We start from the raw sequence: 19,264 nt of genomic DNA on the forward strand, positions 1-19,264 counted from the left end.
TGACCTCAAAGCTAAAGCTCCTTTCCTGTTTATTTACTTCTCTGATTTGGTAGTTCCCATACTAGTTTGTCAGCTCTTTGGTATACATACTCACACACATATACATAGGCACACATACATACATATATACATACACACGAACATGTATATATGCATGTATATTTTCATGCCATACTCATGAATATTTATGTGGTAAATACGAAATAGGGCCTGATAGTGGTTGTTGATAATTTTATAGCCTATACTTTAAAATGACTGCAAGTGTTAGTGTTACTAGATGATTCCCTGGATAATTTCCATGGATAGAACAGAAATCTTATGCTGGCCTCCTTTTTAAAATTGCTTTTGAATGCCATAATACTATCTTGGATAAGTTACATATATATTCTCCTATGACTACCACCAATTTAGATAATAGAAATACAGGTGTTCACTTATATGAAGCTGATGCAGCCATAATATTTTGTTAGTAAAAAATAACTACGGGAGAACAAAAACCAGTGAACATGAGGTGCCTCCTGTTGACTTCCCAGGCACAGGGTCACATCAGCAACTACAGTGACACCAAAATGGTGAGATAGTCTCTGAGAAAAGGCAACTAGAACAATGCCTTAAAAAACCTAAGTAACCTCCCCTCAAATTAAACAATGATAAAACCACATAGCTAAGATGCATTTTTGGAAACAGTTTAAATAGTGACTGTTAATCTCATGACTTGATTACTTAATACTATTATTACTTAGGAGAAAAATAAAACCCTTATAAATAGACTGAAAATTTTGTTTTCAGCCAAATATATAACTGAGGAAAGGTAAACAATATGACTTAATAAGCCCACCATGACTTGAACACAAGAAGCAAATGTCTTGCTGTAGCCAAATTATCATAGCTATACTTTAGATCTGCTATATTCAAATCACTTCTATGCATAATTACTCCTATACTGACAACTTTATCTTTTTTAAATTTAAACTACATACATGTTAGTATACAATTAAACATTTGAACTATAGAAGGGAAGCTAAGAACGCGACTCTTAAAATGTTGGGAAAAGCAAGAGGAAATAAAAAATAAAAGATGAAACTAGTTTTAAAATAGGTATCTGTAGCATGGTTCAAAATATCTAAGAATAAAATATCTAACAACTCTCTATGCAGACAACTGCCTTAGAAGTAGTGATTAAAATATATTTGTAGGAAAAAAGAAATAGAAAGATGAGCTCGGAAGACAAAAGCTGATGGCAGTTGTAAATACCAGAGACTATGAAATTTTAGGACTGCCTTTTGGGAATAAAAGGAGGAAAAAGCAGACATTCCAAAAGTTATGACACTTCTTCATTTAGACTCCTTAACATTCTTTTTATTGTGCTACATATGAGCCTTCTATCAACCCTCTTTTGTACCTCTCTCCCACATCATACTCTAAACTACACATAAAACTTATTTGCCTCCCCCAAATTATTATCCCTTTGATTCTATGCTTTGGTTTCCTTTGCCTGAAATAGTCTTTCCTTTTTTTTTCTTCTTAGTAAAATGATCCTTAAGATCCAGTTCAATTGAAACTCCAGGCTCCCTGACATTTGTAGATCCCTGTTGTGTGTTTTTCTAACTGTGTGTGGATATTTCTGAGCGGACACACTTAATGTCCTGCAGCAATTTGCACGTGCCTCTCTTCTGTTGAGGAGCCCTTCATCATTTTCTGTGTCACCAGAAGAGCCTCCTCACAGGGATTCTTGCCTTGAGTCTCATCCCCGTTTACGGGACACTTCATGTGTTTCTCCTTGCAGGCTACACGGAGGCCTTCCTAAAATGCTGACTGCTTAAAACATTCCTTCTGCTTAAAATATTCTAATGGTTTTAGACTAAGAGACAGAAAAAATATTATGGTCACATATATACCCTAAGGATCATGGCAAAGAACTTTAAAAAGGATTTAAAAGGGAGGGCCTCCCCGGTGGTGCAGTGGTTGAGTGCTGGGTTGCGAAGCTGCCCGCGGCCTCTGCAGCGCCGGTTCGATCCCCGGCTGCTCCCCGGCCACCGGATGAGGGTCCCACATGGCGCGCAGACCTCTCCTGCCGCCCGCTGCTCCCCTCAGCAGTGTACTTCGGTCTTTCTGCCTGCTCTGCTCCCCGCTCTGGCTCTGGTGAATTCTCTCACCCTCCCGCGCTTCTGACTGTACCCAGTGCATATATAAACAAAACAAACAAACAAATAAATAAATAAAAAACATGCCTCTATTTAAAAAAAAAAAAAAAAAAGGATTTAAAAGGGAAAAAACTTGACAGACATGTAAGAGGAACCCTGCGCTGGGAATACAGTTACATCTGTAAAACATATTTAATAATATAGTAGAGAAACTTATAATGGGAAAAAATGTAAAAGTACTATATTAGAATAATTACTATTTTTTTAATATAATTTTTGGACATTATGTGATTTCTCCTCTTAGGTGTGGTCATTATAGTTCTCCCACTACCAAAGCACCCATACTCCATCACCATATTCCCTTGTGCTCCCCACCCCTGGCTGCCGTCACCTCACCTCACCCCTCATCCTCACCCTCCCCTCATGAATGTCTCGCATCCATGATCAGTTTTCATAGTTTGTCTTTGACCCTTTGTTTTTTCTATATTCCACCTATAAGTGAAGCCATCTGATATTTGTCTTTTTCCTTCTGACTTAATTCACTTAGCATCAACCCTTCCAGCAAATGGCACAAGTCTATCTTTTTTGATCACCGAATAGTATTCCATTGTGTATTTACTACATCTTCTTGATCTACTCATAAGTTTTTGGGCATTTAGGTTGTTTCCACACCTTGGCTACTGGAAATAGTGCTACAATAAACACAGCAGTGCATGTTTCCTCCCAAATTGGTGTTTTTGTGTTCTTTGGGTAGATTCCTAGGAGTGGAACAGCTGGGTTGTATGGCACATCCATTTCTAGTGTTTTGAGGAACCACCTTCCATAGTGACTGGACTAGTTTACATTCCCAGCAGTAGTGTAAGAGGGTTCCTTTTTCTCTACATCCTTGCTAGCACTTGTTGTTCCTGTTTTTTTTTTTTTAATTTAAATTTTTTTTTAATGTGGACCATTCTCACAGGTATGAGATGGACTCTCATTGTGGTTTTGATTTTCATTTCCCTGATAACAAGTGATGATGAACATTTTTTCATATGCCTATTGGTCATCTGTTGGAAAAGTGTCTATGTAGCTCTTCAGATAATTACTGTATTATCACTTGAAACTTGCCACTTAGCCTCAATGGTACTATAGTTCCTCAAGAAAGGAGAGAGTAAATTAAAGGAAGTATTGCATGTGTCTTATTTTCTTCACTAGATTAAATTCTCAAATTCTGAAGTGTGTTTTAGCAACTAGTAGAAATCAAGATGTCCTACTTAGTTTCATTATTATTTAATTTACCAGAGAGAATAGGAATGTTGAACATAAAAGGCTGTAAGTGTCCACATTTTGTAGAATCTTGTGGTATACTCCTAAGCATTCAGGTCAACACTGAGAATGCAGGCAAATAAGCATCAAAATGTGTTGAAATATAAAACAGGTCACAAAGTAAAATACTATCTGTTTCTGAAAGTGAAAAATAAGACTTTTATAATTATTTCCAAAATTCTTCATGATCCTAACAGACCCAGCACTAAAGAGTTGGATATGTAACCTTCCACATTTTAAGAGCTTAAGCGGAGGAAAGATTAAGGTATAAAAGAGTAAAGTGCAAAAATTTTAAGTTATTCTTATATAAAATGAACTGCACTTCATAAAAATTCTCTTCCCTTCCCTGTCATGAAAATCCCAAACTACCCATAAAATGAGCCTAGGACCTACCGTGTTGCTCGTAAATCTGTTCGTGTAGGCTGTGATGACACCACACTTGCTCCCAGTGAACAGCTGACAACTGTCAGGTACCCAGGCACAGCTAGTCACCTTTGAAAAAGGACAAATCAAAGATTATCATCTTTGAAAAGCATGAGAAATACTTCTATTTTTCTGACAACTATTTAAAAAATATATGATCACAAAATTTAAATTAAACACTTAAAATGATTAGAATGGTGCCTGATGTGATATTTTTATAACTTTTAGTCAGATGTCTAAAAACCATTGGTTTCCTAATTAAAATGTATTACAGTGCATTGTCTATGATTTTACATTTTTCAGTGTATACACACACATACACACACACTGTCATTTGTTTCTCAGAAATTTAAACAAAATGATCCAGGATTATACTACATTCAAGGTTAAGTGTGTATGCATCTATGTTTTACACATTTACCTGATTTTTGCTTTCTTTTTTCTGTTTTCGGTGGGAAAACAGGGTCCATAAAAATAGAGGCATTGCTACTAGCAGTTCTAAAGATTGTTAAATAGGAGATGGAAAGATAACTCTGAGATTATTCCTTTGGGACCATAAACCCTTCATTCTTAACCATGGAGAAACTATTCAAGGTCAGCACAACTCTGCTCATCCTGACAGGGTCTTCCTCTAGTCACCAGTTGACCCCACACTGTCATATCCACAGAGTTGCTGTGCTCTCTTTGTAGCTCTTCTCCAGTTTCACCTCTTTCACAGTGCCCTCACACTTCACCCTTAAAGAAAACAGGTCATCAGCCAAGGGCTCATTCTCTTCCCTCCCTCGTGCATCAAAAAGTCTCAGTGTCTTCTGATGGAGCCGAGGAAACCCCTTTTGTTTTCAATGCCAGCAGCAACCCTACCTCTCAAAGTTCCTCAGAATCCTGTCCTTTCTCTTAGAATTTCCAACAGTTTTTTTCCTGGCTTCTTCTTCTGAGCCTACAAATACGCTCAAGTATCGATGACCTTAGAAAATATCTTCCTTTCATCCTGGCTCTTCTTAACTCTGTACATCATTACAGTCTGTTGGATCTAGTTTTGGTTTTTTCAGTTTCTTTTTTGAATAGTTCTATTGCTAAGGATTGACATTTAATAATTTTTATATTTCCTTAGAGGTCCAAAGAACAAAGAAAAAATATTTATTTTTTATATACAGAAAAAACCTCTTTCTTGTAACCACTGAATAGGTCTACAGAACTCTTTTATAAACCTGTTATATTATGGGATTTTGAAAAACTTACTTTTTTCTGTTCTATCTTGAAACATTTTGCTATTTTATGATTCTATGACTTATTTCATCATTACTCACTGATTATTACCAACCATGCTAAAGCAAAACAAAAAAAGAAAATGAAGAATGATGGGTGTCCTGGAAGGATAATGTATCAATAAGATGTAAAATAAATTGTCTTTCGGTTTTCTTATTATATTGTTCAAAGAATGATGTGATCTTTCAAGAAAATATAAAAGAAAACTGGAGACACGATTCCTGGAGTCTGCTTTTAACTTTAATTGAATATATGTGAAAATTCAATTTTTTTCATTTTCTCCCAATAATAGAAAAGAGAAGAAAATTGATAGGAGTATGTTTCACAATTATAAGGTCGATCCAAAAATGAAGGCAAAGAAATGGCTGTCCCCTAATCTCTAATAATAAGGAAATTGATTACATAAATGAAATCTCAAAGTGTGAGTCTTCAATATGATAATACCCTAGATGAATTTTCTCAAACTAAAGAACTAATGAGTAAATAATAGGTTTTTAAGGATGAAAAGGAAATACGATATTCCCATACAGTTAGTCATTTGACTAGAAATACAGTAGTTGGCAAAAAGAATATGAACCATGCCATTCTGCTAAAAGGACTTGAGAGTATTCTTTCATTTTTTTATGTTTGTGTACAAAGCTTTACATGATAAAAATAATTTGCAATGCTTAACTAATTAAAAATTCTAGTAAGTTTATTTTTTACTTTTTATTTTTACCTTTGTTTTTGTTAGTCTACTGGTAAGTCAGATAACAAAAGGCAATGACTTTTTTTCAGGTATACAGAAGATTAAGCAAATAAGTCATTGTTCTCCTTTCTTTCACTGCCAATATTTCCCAAAAGCAGCTTATTCCATTTTGAAAGAGCTCAGGGAAAGACAGGAAAAGAAAGATTTTGTAACACAATTTATTTTTTTAAAGATTTATTTATTTATGCATACAAGAGCTGGGGTACAGGCTAGAAGTGTGGGGGGTGAGAGGATTCACCAGAGACAGAGTGGGGAACAGAACATGCAGACTGACTGAAATACACTGCTGAGGGGAACAGCAGGCAAGACAGGAGAGGTCTGCTGCACCATGCTGGTAGATGGGGATCCAACTGGGGATCCCTGGCTGGGGATCCAACTCATGCTGCAGAGGCTGTGGGTAGCTTCATAGGTTGTTAAGACATTAACCCCTTGCACCAGGGAGGCCCCTTGTAATACAAGTTAGTACCTGGAGAGGGTACTGGCAGATACTCTGTGTGTGTGTGTGTGTGTGTGTGTGTGTGTAGTGTTTAATAGTTTACAAAGTGCTTTTCCATTTAGGAAAAATGAGGCATAGAAGATAGCACTACAGTTATAGAAAATGACAATGTGACAAAAGTGACTTAGAAGAGGGGCCTCCCCGGTGGTGCAGCGGTTGAGCGCCGGGTTGCGAAGCTGCCACGGCCTTTGGAGCACCGGTTCGATCCCCGGCTGCTCCCCGGCCACCGGAGGAGGGTCCCACATGGCTCGCAGACCTCTCCTGCCGCCCGCTGCTCCCCTTAGCAGTGTGCTTCGGTCCTTCTGCCTGCTCTGCTCCCCGCTCTGGTGAATTCTCTCACCCTCCTGCGCTTCTGACTGTACCCAGTACTTGTATAAATAAATAAATAAAAATAAATCTTTAAAATAAAAAGTGACTTAGAAGAAAGTAATGCTGATTTCATTCTAATACTCTGCCATTACCTAATGCTAAACAGATTATAATAGTGTATCAACAGGAGAGAGCGGATGACTTCTTACCCTCAAGAAGAGGATAGAAGACAATTTTGGGGACACAGAAGAATAGTGGTGGTTAGGCAGATGGTTAGCACTGTTAAGAAGGCAAAACATTCAGTGCCATTCGCTTCTTGATTGGATATTAAAGTCAGGAATATTAAAGACTAGCAGTAGTCCCACTCCATTTAAATCATTGTATTTAATTATTATAAAGTATTTAATAGAAAATTTTACCTGATACTGTTGTGAACTTTGTATAAAGTTTATTGGAGGTTCACTTTGTTTACTCTTCAACCTTAAAATGTTATCAGCATATCCCCAGCTCAGGATGGCTGACCACTGAATGTCAGTACTGTTCATGCTTCTCACACCTCAAGGAGAAGGAGAAAGTATTAGATTGTCACTGCTCAATTGTTATTTGACAGCCCCCCAAAATATCAGGTTAAAGGCTTGAGTTTAATAAAACAGTATCATTCTAGCGCAAAATGACCATTATAGCTATAACATGAACCAATTTATGTTAGTTTTATTCCTTTAATGCTAAGAGAATTTGAAGGCTAGAACTATATTCTTTTTTCATTTGTGGGGCTTCGGTTGCTACTTGACTTAGAACTAAAACTTCTGGTAAGAAATTTTGTATAGAACATAACAGCAGTCAAGCTTACTCTGTTCGTGTTCTGAGACACCTTTTTAAAAATAAATATGAACTAGATATTGTTTTAATAACTTTCTAGACACTTCCTGCTGAAGAATCAGTATGGGCAACTACTAAAATCAGAAAGAGAACATCGCTAGAGTAGAAGCAATACCTACCCTGGAAGGATAATTTAATCCTGTCTACCGCAAGGGTTCTATATGGTAGAACTCATTCAGTGAGGTTGTGTTCTCTCTCAGAACACAGTATTATGTCCTTTTATATAAAGATTTGGAGATTTTGATGTTCTTTTTCACTACTATTCATTACCTATGCCAAATATGACTAGTACACATAAATGCCATAAGTGGTACTGCTCTTGAAACTTGGAACACCATTAAGTTCCTTGAGGAGAGAGAATGTATTGTATTTATTCCAGCATTTAGCATAATATCCAGCATCTAGCATAATAAAACAAGTAAATATTGTTGAATGAATCAATAGTGCAGTGAAAATGTAATACACTGGCTTCTTTTCATTTTCTTGAGTATAATAATAAATGTTGACAACGGTTTTACAATAAAGGAATCTATTCTAAATATAAACTGCTAGGGACAGGTACCACATTTCATGAGTCTCAGAACCTCTCAATTTTTACCAAAATGCCTGGCAATGTGGTAGGTGCTCAATAAATCAAGAGCTTAATGATCCAAATATATGAAATAACTGTTCCAAGTTTCTCATTATGGTAAGACAAAATGAATCAAAGTTTTTTTTTTTTTTCTTTTAAAGAGAAATACTTTTCCTTTACCTACTAGAGCAGTGGATTTTAGGTAGGACTTTGTAAGAAAATTGCTTTTTCAGCATTTATAGACTTGGACTCATGCCCCAGAGATTCTGATACAGGTGTCCAAATGGTATCTAAGCAAGTATATTTTGTAAAAATAAACAATGAAAAATTCCAAACACCTCAGGCAATTCTGAGGCAGTCAATTCTGAAATAACTGGCCTCTACTGGGCTTATTAAGATCATTAACTATCTCAGTGTACTTGTCACATTATATTATGCATATATTACTAAGCAAAACCACACAGTTATTTGATATAACAGTGCTCAGCACCTTGCAGCTGTTACACGTGACCTAACTTTCATCTGCAAGTCTCACTCTCACTCATTCAAGGTCTCCATGGAATGCTCATGTGGACTGTTAGGAGCTTAATATGGCAGTGAAGCTTACACAGTATGTAGCTCCAGGGTGCTTATAATCCAGTGGACAGTTAGTAACTACTTATAATGAGTCAGGCACTGTCCTAATCATTACCTACATTATTTCATTTAATCCTTACAAGTAAATTACTCAGTGAGGCAAATCCTTTTGTTATTCCCATTTTATAGATCAAAAACCATGATTTGGAATGTTTAAGTACTTTTCTGAATGTCATGAAGTGCTTAAGTAGCAGGCTTGGGAAGCAATTTCAGGCACTGTGCCTCCTGAAGCCACAGCCATTTCTGTTGTATTACACCACCTGCCTGGACACACCTTGATTTTGACATATCCCAAATACATTCTATGGAGAAATAATATGTAATTTGAATGAACACAGATATTAAGGGTGTTCTAAGGACTAGTGACTAATGGCATGAATAAGATAGGTAGACAATTACAGTTAATCTTTTTCAGTCCATCATACTATCATAAGTCCTGTCATGACAATACGTATCAGTATCAGTCTATCTTCCTCTTCTTAAGAGAGATAGAACTTCATTCCACTCTAACTTTTTAGAGGTAAATTATTTAAACATTTGAGTGCACTTTAAGTATTATTATTTAAGCAAATTAATTGTGACACATCTCACAACTAAATGCAAGATACTAGTGAGAATGAATCACATAATTAAGATTAAATAGATTTACTTTATCCTCTTTTCTAAGCTTAGATGAAATGGTATTTTTTTAAAAAGATTTATTTATTCATGTATACAAGAACCAGGGTACAGGCCAGATATGCGGGAGGGTGAGAGGATTCATCAGAGACAGAGCGGGGAACAGAGCAGGCTGACTGACTGAAATACACTGCTGAGGGGAGCAGTGGGTGAGACAGGAGAGGTCTGCCGAGCCATGTGGGTATCTCCCTGGCTGGCCGGGATCTAACTCACGCTGCAGAGGCTGTAGGCAGCTTCACAGTGCGGCGCTCAACAGCCTGCACCACCAGGGAGGCCCCTGAAATGGTATTATTTTTAATGATAAAGATAATTATTCATTTCATGATAGAATTAAGAGTGAGTCTAAAGAATTGTGGCCCAGCGGCATACAACTTCTCCAAGTGATTGATACTTGAAACAAATACTGGCCTTCTTGTACTGTGGTGCTACATACTGTGGAAGGCTTTATGGACCCCAAGGAGCACAGAGCATAGAAAGTGTCACGCTAAACACTGACAGTGTGGACTGCTGAGAGGCATACATCTAGGCCATGTGCTGGCTGTCAGGTAAAGCTACACATTCCTAATAGAACAGATGAGTGCTCTCAGTCATTTACTTCAGTGTCCAGAGCCCAAGTCTCATAAGCAGAGAAGAGTTCTTTTCAATTTATCATGGTCAGTTTAGAAGTGATGAGGGATTACTTGAATGGAAAATATCCTCAGTTTTCCAGTGTCTAGGTGACATTTAAAAATACAGAGGAACCTCTATAGCACTTTTCATGTACTCACGTGCTGCTTCTGGTGAGTCAGTACATAGGCAGTGAGAAACAAAATGTCTTTTCATCTTTTAAAAATTACTTTTAAGGCTGACATGACCCGTTTGTTTCAATCCCATGACTATCATTTGAGGTATTAGATTTATTGGTCAAATAAGTCTGTTTACTCTGGGATTCAAGAGCCTCAAAGTGAATATTCCTATCAAAACAATAAAGTTTTCACATTTTGAGCATAAACATTTATTTTTGTCTCCTTCAAGATACTCTCATTTCAAATAGCACTGCATTTAATTCCCATATTTTGCATACAGCATGTTGTCATTCCTACTTTGCACCAAATAACCACAAATTTGAGCAGTTTTTTCACCATGGACTCAGAAAATTTAGAAATAAAACAAAATAGCACACATGAGCTGGAAGAATCCAAAACTCATGAAAGATGTGCCTGGAATAATTTTTGCTATGTTTTATTTTACCTTTTTCTTTGCTGTATGTCATCAGAAGACAGAAATTTCGGGACAAGCCACAGATTGCTCTGGTGGGCAGAGCCTGGAGAGAACCAAATCTTTCTCCGTGGGGCTGGCTGAAGCAGACCACAGGTACTGGAGCACTTGGGGAACCTACAAACTCTCCCCACTTTAGGCCTTTTATCCATGATAAAGGACTCTAAAATCAAGGAAAGAAAAAAGTATAGTTTTTTTTATAAAGGTAGTAAACACAGATTTACTTCTAATATAAATGTAAACCAAGCAAGAGAAAGCATTAGGCAAAATTTTATATAGTTTTACTTCCCCCATGCTTAGCATATAGAGACATGTGTTTCTTATTTAATTTTATCTTAGTATTCTGGCCTAGTTTACAGGAAAATGTCTACAGGAAAATAATTCAAACTCCCTTGAAATATGAATAGAGAAAAAAACATTTACTAAGTATATTTCTTTCAGTCTAGCTGAAATATCTAAAGTTCAGCCCTATAGGAGGAGGATTATCATTGGGGTGTGTGTGAGTGCGTGTGTATACATATGCACACATACATACACAGTAATTGAAAATCAAGACCACAAGTAGCACAGAAAACCTTAGTGATATATGAGCCCCTTGAAGACAGGGAACACCTGTGTTTTCACTTTCTGTGATTTCCTTCTCTAAACCTTTATAAAAACTTTACAATCATAGTCTCCCATCTTACATTGCTTTTATAATGATGAATTCAATTGAAGGTTAGAATCCATTTTATTTTTAGGTTTGCTTGATTTATTTTTCTATTTCAAAGTAAAAATTATTCCTACTATCTATTTTAAGAGGCAGTATTTTTGATCATTACAATCTTGGGAGGGCAGAAATATGTAATGTTCCCTCCAAGACATAAGCCAAGACATTCAGCTTTTGGTCAGTACTTATGGAGGAAGATGACAACCAGGACCATGCTACTCATGTTTACACTGACGTACCTACTGCTCAAACTGTTTCCCAGTCCTCTCTTCTCATCTGCAAATTTCTGTTATGTCACTGAATTGTGAGGCTTGCTCAGGTAAAAACCCACAGAGAGGCTGCTATTTGACCTGAGCTCCCTGAAACAATCTTTTCGTATACAGAAGACACCTGTTAACTAAGCATCAGTCATTGGCTGGTGCATACTTTGAGGCTGGGACCATCCTGTTCATTTTGGTCTGGAAGAGGGCCTGATAAATCTCACGAGTTGAATAAGTTTTTGCTGAATTCTACTGAAATCCAAACAACATACCGGGTAGGTAATTTCTTTGACCTGCTCTCGGGTTTCCCTGAAAGCAAATTGCACTAACAATCCCACGGCGGTAGGAAACTCTCCTTCAATGTTGAGCTTGGATCCAGGTCTGCTGGCATGCGCTGACTGGAACAACTGACGAGGGGTTTGACCATAGGTTTTTATCATGGTTTCTAGTGCACGTCTCTGAACTGGATCTTCAACTGCAGAGACATCCATTCCAAAATATGTCTGATGAGTAAAAGAGAACAAGAGGTATATGAAAAGTAAGACTTGGCAATAACACCAAAAGGGAAAATAACAACTTAATTTATTCTCTCAGCAAAAGTTTACTCTTCTTTATATAAAATGGAAATAATTTTTATTTTATTTATTTATTTAATAGAGGCATGTTTTATTTATTTGTTTGTTTGTTTGTTTGTTTTGTTTATACATGCACTGGGCACAGTCAGAAGCGCGGGAGGGTGAGAGAATTCACCAGAGCCAGAGTGGGGAGCAGAACAGGCAGAAGGACCGAAGTACACTGCTGAGGGGAGCAGCGGGCAGCAAGAGAGGTCTGCACGCCATGTGGGACCCTCCTCTGGTGGCCGGGGAGCAGCCGGGGATCGAACCAGCGCCGCAGAGGCCGCGGGCAGCTTCGCAACCCAGCGCTCAACCGCTGCGCCACCGGGGAGGCCCCGGAAATAATTTTTAAATGCTTTGGATCGAGTTAATAATCATGAAAGGTCTTACAGAGATCAGAATAAAAGAAATCAATGTTTCTGAGTGGGTGAATGCAAGGATGTATCTTGACTGATTTGGTGTTAATTAGGTAAGTTTAAACAACTGGTGTCTTTTTTTTAAATAAATTTTATTTTTATATTCCCCATACAATTGCAATCCCCTTATTTTGACCCCAATCCCTCCCCTCCCCACCCCTCACCCTCCATAAAGTGTCTCTGTAAACAACTGTTTTTTTTTTTTTTTAAGATTTATTTATTTATTTATTTATACAAGCACTGGATACAGTCAGAAGCGCGGGAGGGTGAGAGAATTCACCAGAGCCAGAGGGGGGAGCAGAGCAGGCAGAAGGATGGAAGTGCACTGCTGAGGGGAGCAGCGGGCGGCAGGAAAGGTCTGCGCACCATGTGGGACCCTCCTCCAGTGGCCGGGGAGCAGCCGGGGATCGAACCAGAGCTGCAGAGGCTGTGGGCAGCTTCGCAACCCAGCGCTCAACCGCTACGCCACCGGGGAGGCCCCAACAACTGGTTTTTAATTTAAGACCAGAAAATATCATAGAAGACTTCATATATAATACTAAATTATTAAAAAGTCACTTGTACAAAGTGATATCTAGAAAAAGCAAAAATAAAGTTAAGATAGACACATGTTGGTAAGTAGTTCAAGAAAGTATTATTTAGGCTCTAATGCAAATTCTAAGTGAATATGAAAGTGTAGCAGTGAAAATTGCAAGCTCTTTAATGTAAAGGGTGTAATTACACTTTTCTTTTTAGTGTTGTCATCCCTTAAGTCAGTTGGAGAGCAATATGCATTTACTTTGTTATTTCTAAAACTAGCCAGCCAGTAGCTGGGTGCAGAACTGTTATGTTTTGTGCACACTCACGTCTACAATTTGGGTTTTGGTATTTAATCAGTCATACAAATTTCATATACATATCTAGATATAACATTTCTGTAAGTGCCAAAATAAAAAAATATTCTTCAGAAGTTAAATCTTTAAATTATTCCCCTCATCAACAACTCCACAATGGATCAAATACTTATTATAAATTGTAGCTAGGAAGATCATTCTTTTTTAAAATTATTATTATTTTTTAAAGATTTATTTATTTATTTATACAAGCACTGAGTACTGTCAGAAGCGCGGGAGGGTGATAGAATTCACCAGAGCCAGAGGGGAGAGCAGAGCAGGCAGACTGACGAAATACACTGCTGAGGGGAGCAGCGGGCAGCAGGAGAGGTCTGCGCGCCATGTGGACCCTCGCCCGGTGGCCAGGGATCGAACTGGCGCTGCAGAGGCTGCGGGTAGCTTCACAACCCAGCGCTCAACTGCTGCGCCACCGGGGAGACCCTCTTTTTAAAAATTAATTAATTAATTAACTTACACTGCTGTTAATTTTGTACAGTATTTGATTTCTCCCCTCAGGTGTAGTCCCCAGGTTTCTCCCATCATCATAGCACCTGAGATCCATCTCCCCCCTTCCTTATGCTCTTCCATCCCTCTATTGGCCCCTCACTCTCCCCCTCCCCTACTGTATGCCTCAGATCTATGGTCAGCTTGCAAGTTTTGTCTTTTTCCTGACCCTTTGTTCTGTTTATCTATATTCCACATGTAAGTGAAACCATTCAGTACATTATCTTTATCCTTCTGACTTATTTTGCTTAGCTAATCCTCAAGGGTCATTCTTAATGGCTACATGACTTAATATACTCAAAAATTCAAATGACGATTGAATAATTCTCTGACCAGGGCTCTTTTTCATTTATTTAAAATCAGTGTTTCTTCACATTATATGTTATCAGTTTCTAAGTGAACTCCATATATTAAAGAACGATAAATGGAGAGGAAGAAATGTGTTAACATTTATTTGTACTTAGTTGTCTGGCAGACATTATCCTATATGAATTTATTTCCTTATTTATGAGGTTGCTATTATTGTTCACATTTTACAAATTTGTACATTTAGGTACAGAGTTTCCTAAACTTATTTGTCTGGGGTCTCAGAGCAAGTAGCAGACTCACAATGTGAGGATTTGAACTCAATTCTGAACTCAGAGACTGTGTAGTTAATCACTACACTTTGTTTTGCTCCATGAATTGAATTTTATTAAATTCCTAGAACAATGATATAAACTCTTTTTCAAAGTTTTAAAATCCCAAAGAATTTGTGAAAAATTTTCCAGTTGCGAATTATATGGTATATTTCAGTCTGCAGATACTTTTAATGTGAATTTTATATAAGAATAATTGAAAGGAACAAAAGGATGCCGCAACATCTGAAAACTGATGAATATAATTCACCACATCAATGAAAGGAAAGATGAAATCATATGATTGTATCAATAACTGCAAAGAAAGTGTTTGACAAAGATTCAATATACAACTCCTAGTTATCTACTTGAAGAATGTAAAAACACGAATTCAAAGAGATATATGCACTCCTATATTATTTGCAGCACTATTTACAATAGGATAGTTATGGAAATAACCTAAGTGACCAAGCGCAGGAGAGTGGACTAAAAAGATATGGGGGGATATTACTCAGTTATAAAGAAAAAAGATGAACTCTTGCCATTTGCAATAACATGGATGAAATTGGAGGGAATTATCCTAAGTGACATAAATCAGAAGAAGAAATACCAAATACCAGGTGATTTCACTCATATGTGGAATAAAGAGAAAAAAAATAAAGGCTCAGACAAAACCAAATCAAAAACAGAAATCTTACTGTAAAGTTGAGCACACCAACGGGGGGTAGGGGGAAGAGGATGGAGAGCAGAGCAGAGGAGCCCAGTGGATTATGATGGAGGCCTATAAGTGCCTTATTGGTGGTGGGTGTGGTAATAACATACATCTGAAGAGGCATGAACCTGTACCTCTGAATCATATACAGCATTGTAAACCAATGTTACCTCCAAAAACAAAAGTTGAAAAGATGGGACAAGATTACAGGCATAGAGTATAATGAGGATAAAGTCAAAATTTTCAATTGCTTATAAAGTTACACTTTAGATCAAATGTGAATGAAGTTCAAAAATTATACCAGAAGCATTGCCTTTATTTTATATTACTCTTATGTATATAAAAATTATTATTCACCAATCAAACAGTATTATTTCCCCTTCTCAGAACACATTACTATAGCATTATCTTCTATTAGAGCCATCAGTAAACTTATCTTTCTTTTCTCTTCTAAGCCTCTAAGGAATTTAATTTTCTATTACCATAGAGCTAAGGTGATGTTTAAAATGGACTAAAGAGAGTTTTATTTTAAAACTATGATTCAGGAATGGAGCCCTGGCATAAATAAGCCCTGATAAGGTGTGTAATTTAAGATTCTATTGTGCATTTTAGCTGCATTTGTAGAGTGGAAGTTCCAGAGCAATCTAATGCTACCTCCCAACCTTCAAATTAGGAAAAGAAAGATACAGTGGGTTAATGATTAATCTGATGAACTTGCAATCTTTGAGTAGCTACTAGGAAACACCAGGAAATAGTTTTCTCCTCAGAATTTGCCTAAGAGGAATTTCCTTTTAGAGGTCTCATTTGAATTTTACTACAACATCCATTTGGGTCTCCAGGGCGGAGGTCCAAGTACCCCTACCGATCTATACTCGCCATACTTGAATCTGGTCATCTTTGTATTCGGAGTCTAGCAAAATAAATGTTTCCTAAATAGATAAGATTTTTCTTTTGCAAAAAAAGGTAGCCTATTAACAATATCTAAAAATATATGTGCAAGTGTAATACTTCTAATTCTAGGAATTTATCTCAAGGGAATAAAAATTTATATAAAGAAGTCACCCATGGAATATTAATAGCAAACAAATACTAACTAAATATCCAATACTAGGGGACTGATGAAATAAATTATTGTATCACTATGCTTTGAAATAGTAAACGGTATTGGTATTGTTATAAAGTGAGTAGAATGATGTATATATATAGAAAAAATTCTAGAAGGTGGTTTTGATATTTGTCTCTGGAGGGTGATATTAAAGCTGATTTTTTAATTTCTTCCTTTTGGTATTCTATATTTTATTACACTTTTCTAACAAGGTTACAAATGCTGTTTCTGCAATAAGGAAAAATCATAGCATTTTAAATTTGAACATACATACAGGATAGCAGGCAGCAACATGGCAGGCCTGTTCTTAGAAAGGCCTGTTTGCTAGGTAGGACCCATAGCTAAGGTGTTTGTGAACATGGATTCCAGCGGTTCTCACCACTCCGTAACTGAGAAGAGAGGTTCACGCTGCCTAACCCGTTTGTACTAACAATACAGTTTATGCTGAATACTTACTTTCCTTCTAGAGTTTCAGTGCATGTGAGACAGAGGGTGCCTGCATGACCAGGCCACAATAAAAGCCCTGGGCATTGAGTCTTTATTGAGTTTCTCTGGTAGCAACATCGTACATGTCACAATTTGTTGCTGGCAGAAGTAAATGTGTTGTGACTCACTGGGAGAATACTCTGGAAGTGTGTGCCTAGTTTCTTCCATTTTGCCCCCTGCCTGTGAGTACAACTCTATGCTGAGTCCTTAAATCCTCCTCCAACCTGTGGGTGGTATTGGGGAATCCCTGACAGATAGTATATTAGTTATTTTTAAAGAGGTGATATAAAACACATGAAAAAATTTGAGTAACAGTTCAATGCCATAGTCATTTCTTTTTGGTAACTTGGGTATTTATTTTAAAGAAAGCCAAAAAGTTAATTTGTAAACATTTAGGATCTAGCTTATGTAGAGTCTCTAAAAAGAACACTTACAGCAGGATGAAAAACATTGATGGCTTGAACCGAAGCCTTCCCTTTTTGCTTATAACCGAACACTAAGTCAATCCACTGACAGATGTTCTGGGACACGTAGTCAGACTCTAGAGCTTGTCGATGGATGAGGATAAAAAGACGGGGGTCATTACGTGCCCATGGTGGGAGGTTGACATGATTAACCCGTTCACCATTCTGACGCACACCAAAATCAAAGCCTAAAAGAGAAGATTGATATTCATGTTTATCTCCCACAAAGCGTGCTTCCTTTAGCCCAGTGAGCAAGTCTGAAAGAATTCACAGAAACAGATATAGCCAGAAAAAAGAATAGCCAAGAGGAGAGGAAAACCATTGTCATACATCTTCCTAGTAATAGTGTTACTATGGATTAAAACTATCCTAATTAAACTGGAGATTTTCAGCTTTTTCCTTCTATCACTTTATATCATGTGGAAGTAAAAGTACAACATCGTTGCCTATTAATTCTAATATTCTACTAATCAAATGTTCAAATGTAATATGTGCTTAAATACTTATTCAATTGCAAACTTGACTAAAATCAAACTAAGTCTTTCCAGCATAAGCATTTCTGAATTATTGTTCACACCATAATAAATTTGAGATTATTATATATTTAGTAAGTATTCTAGAATTCTATACAAAATAAACATATTCCTAGAATGAATTGTCATTGTCTAGGAATAGTAAGTCTGTCATTGTCTTTATAGTGAGTCTGCAGGTTTGTTCTGATTTCATTTCTACTAAGATTCCTGCTGGCAACAAAATTATCCCAACACATTGAATAAGAGAGTTATTCTGTGTTGTAAATAAGCTGTTATCTAATAGTTGCAGTCTGCTAATGTAAATAAAAATCTCAGAGCTGTTTATTTAAAAAAATTGTTCTAAAGGAAATGTTACCTTTAAATATATATATATATTTTGGGTGCTACCTATTATGGACAAAAAAATCTAAATACTGTAACAGAAAAAAAATTAAAAAGGACCTCCTAAAATTTGATTAATAAGATCCATACAAAATTAAGTTGCTGTCTGCCCAATTATTGATCTTGTCAAAGCAGTTAGAATGATCTTCCCTAATTTTGGAAGTATTTTGAAATGATATGAAGTGAGATACAAGCCAAGGGCTTATATAAATTAACACAAGATAAGGGTAGAGGTCATCTCGAAAAGCTCAGCAGTCTCCCTACAGACTGCTGCACGACAGACTGGCTGAGTACTGAACTCCATTATGTTCAGGAGAAGCAGCAGGGATTTACTGATTGAACAAAAAATAATGAGGCATCTAATGGCAGAGCTGGGGGAGGGGTTGAGCAGCAGAGGGGCCTCTATAAACTCAACTCATTCCCAACTTTCAGGTGCTCTGGGGACACTTCACAGAGTAGACATGCTTCAACCGGAGTGGATGACTTGAGGCACAATGCCTATTAGAATCTGATAGAAAATGATATGATGTACATTATGCAATTAAGCAATGAAGGAAAATGATTCCAAGATACCTTTTATAGAATTAATTGATCTTCTATTGAAAAACAGATAAGGCTGACCAAGAGTGATTGTTGGTCACTAGTAACAGAAAATTTAATTTCTATTCTCTAGTATTTTTTTTTTGTTGTTGTAATTAGAGAATTCTGGTTAGAGTGCTTTTATTTTGAGCCATTTCTCATAAAATCATTGAGACTTTGGTTAAATTACATAGTGCTTACAACAAATTCATACCTTTTTAAAATATGAGCATACAATAACTCATTATCAGAAAAATGAATAAAGTTGCTTCTGTAACAAAATTAAAATACATGTTTTCA

The 19,264-nt window shown here is 36.8% G+C and overlaps 1 protein-coding gene across 1 annotated transcript in view; it reads right to left on the minus strand.

Annotated features, from left to right (window-relative positions):
* The window catches only part of LYST (lysosomal trafficking regulator), a gene marked incomplete at both ends in the record, with an annotated part of 133,230 nt that overhangs the window by 12,925 nt on the left and 101,041 nt on the right, over nt 1-19,264 (minus strand). The window contains 5 exons of the mRNA XM_084253644.1: nt 3,843-3,941; nt 7,111-7,247; nt 10,686-10,875; nt 11,954-12,184; nt 17,442-17,659. Coding sequence (XP_084109770.1) covers nt 3,843-3,941; nt 7,111-7,247; nt 10,686-10,875; nt 11,954-12,184; nt 17,442-17,659 — 875 coding nt within the window. The remainder of the gene's footprint in view (nt 1-3,842; nt 3,942-7,110; nt 7,248-10,685; nt 10,876-11,953; nt 12,185-17,441; nt 17,660-19,264) is intronic.

Source organism: Talpa europaea (genome assembly GCF_964194135.1).
Source record: "Talpa europaea genome assembly, chromosome: 14".
NCBI classification, from domain to species: Eukaryota; Metazoa; Chordata; class Mammalia; order Eulipotyphla; family Talpidae; genus Talpa; species Talpa europaea.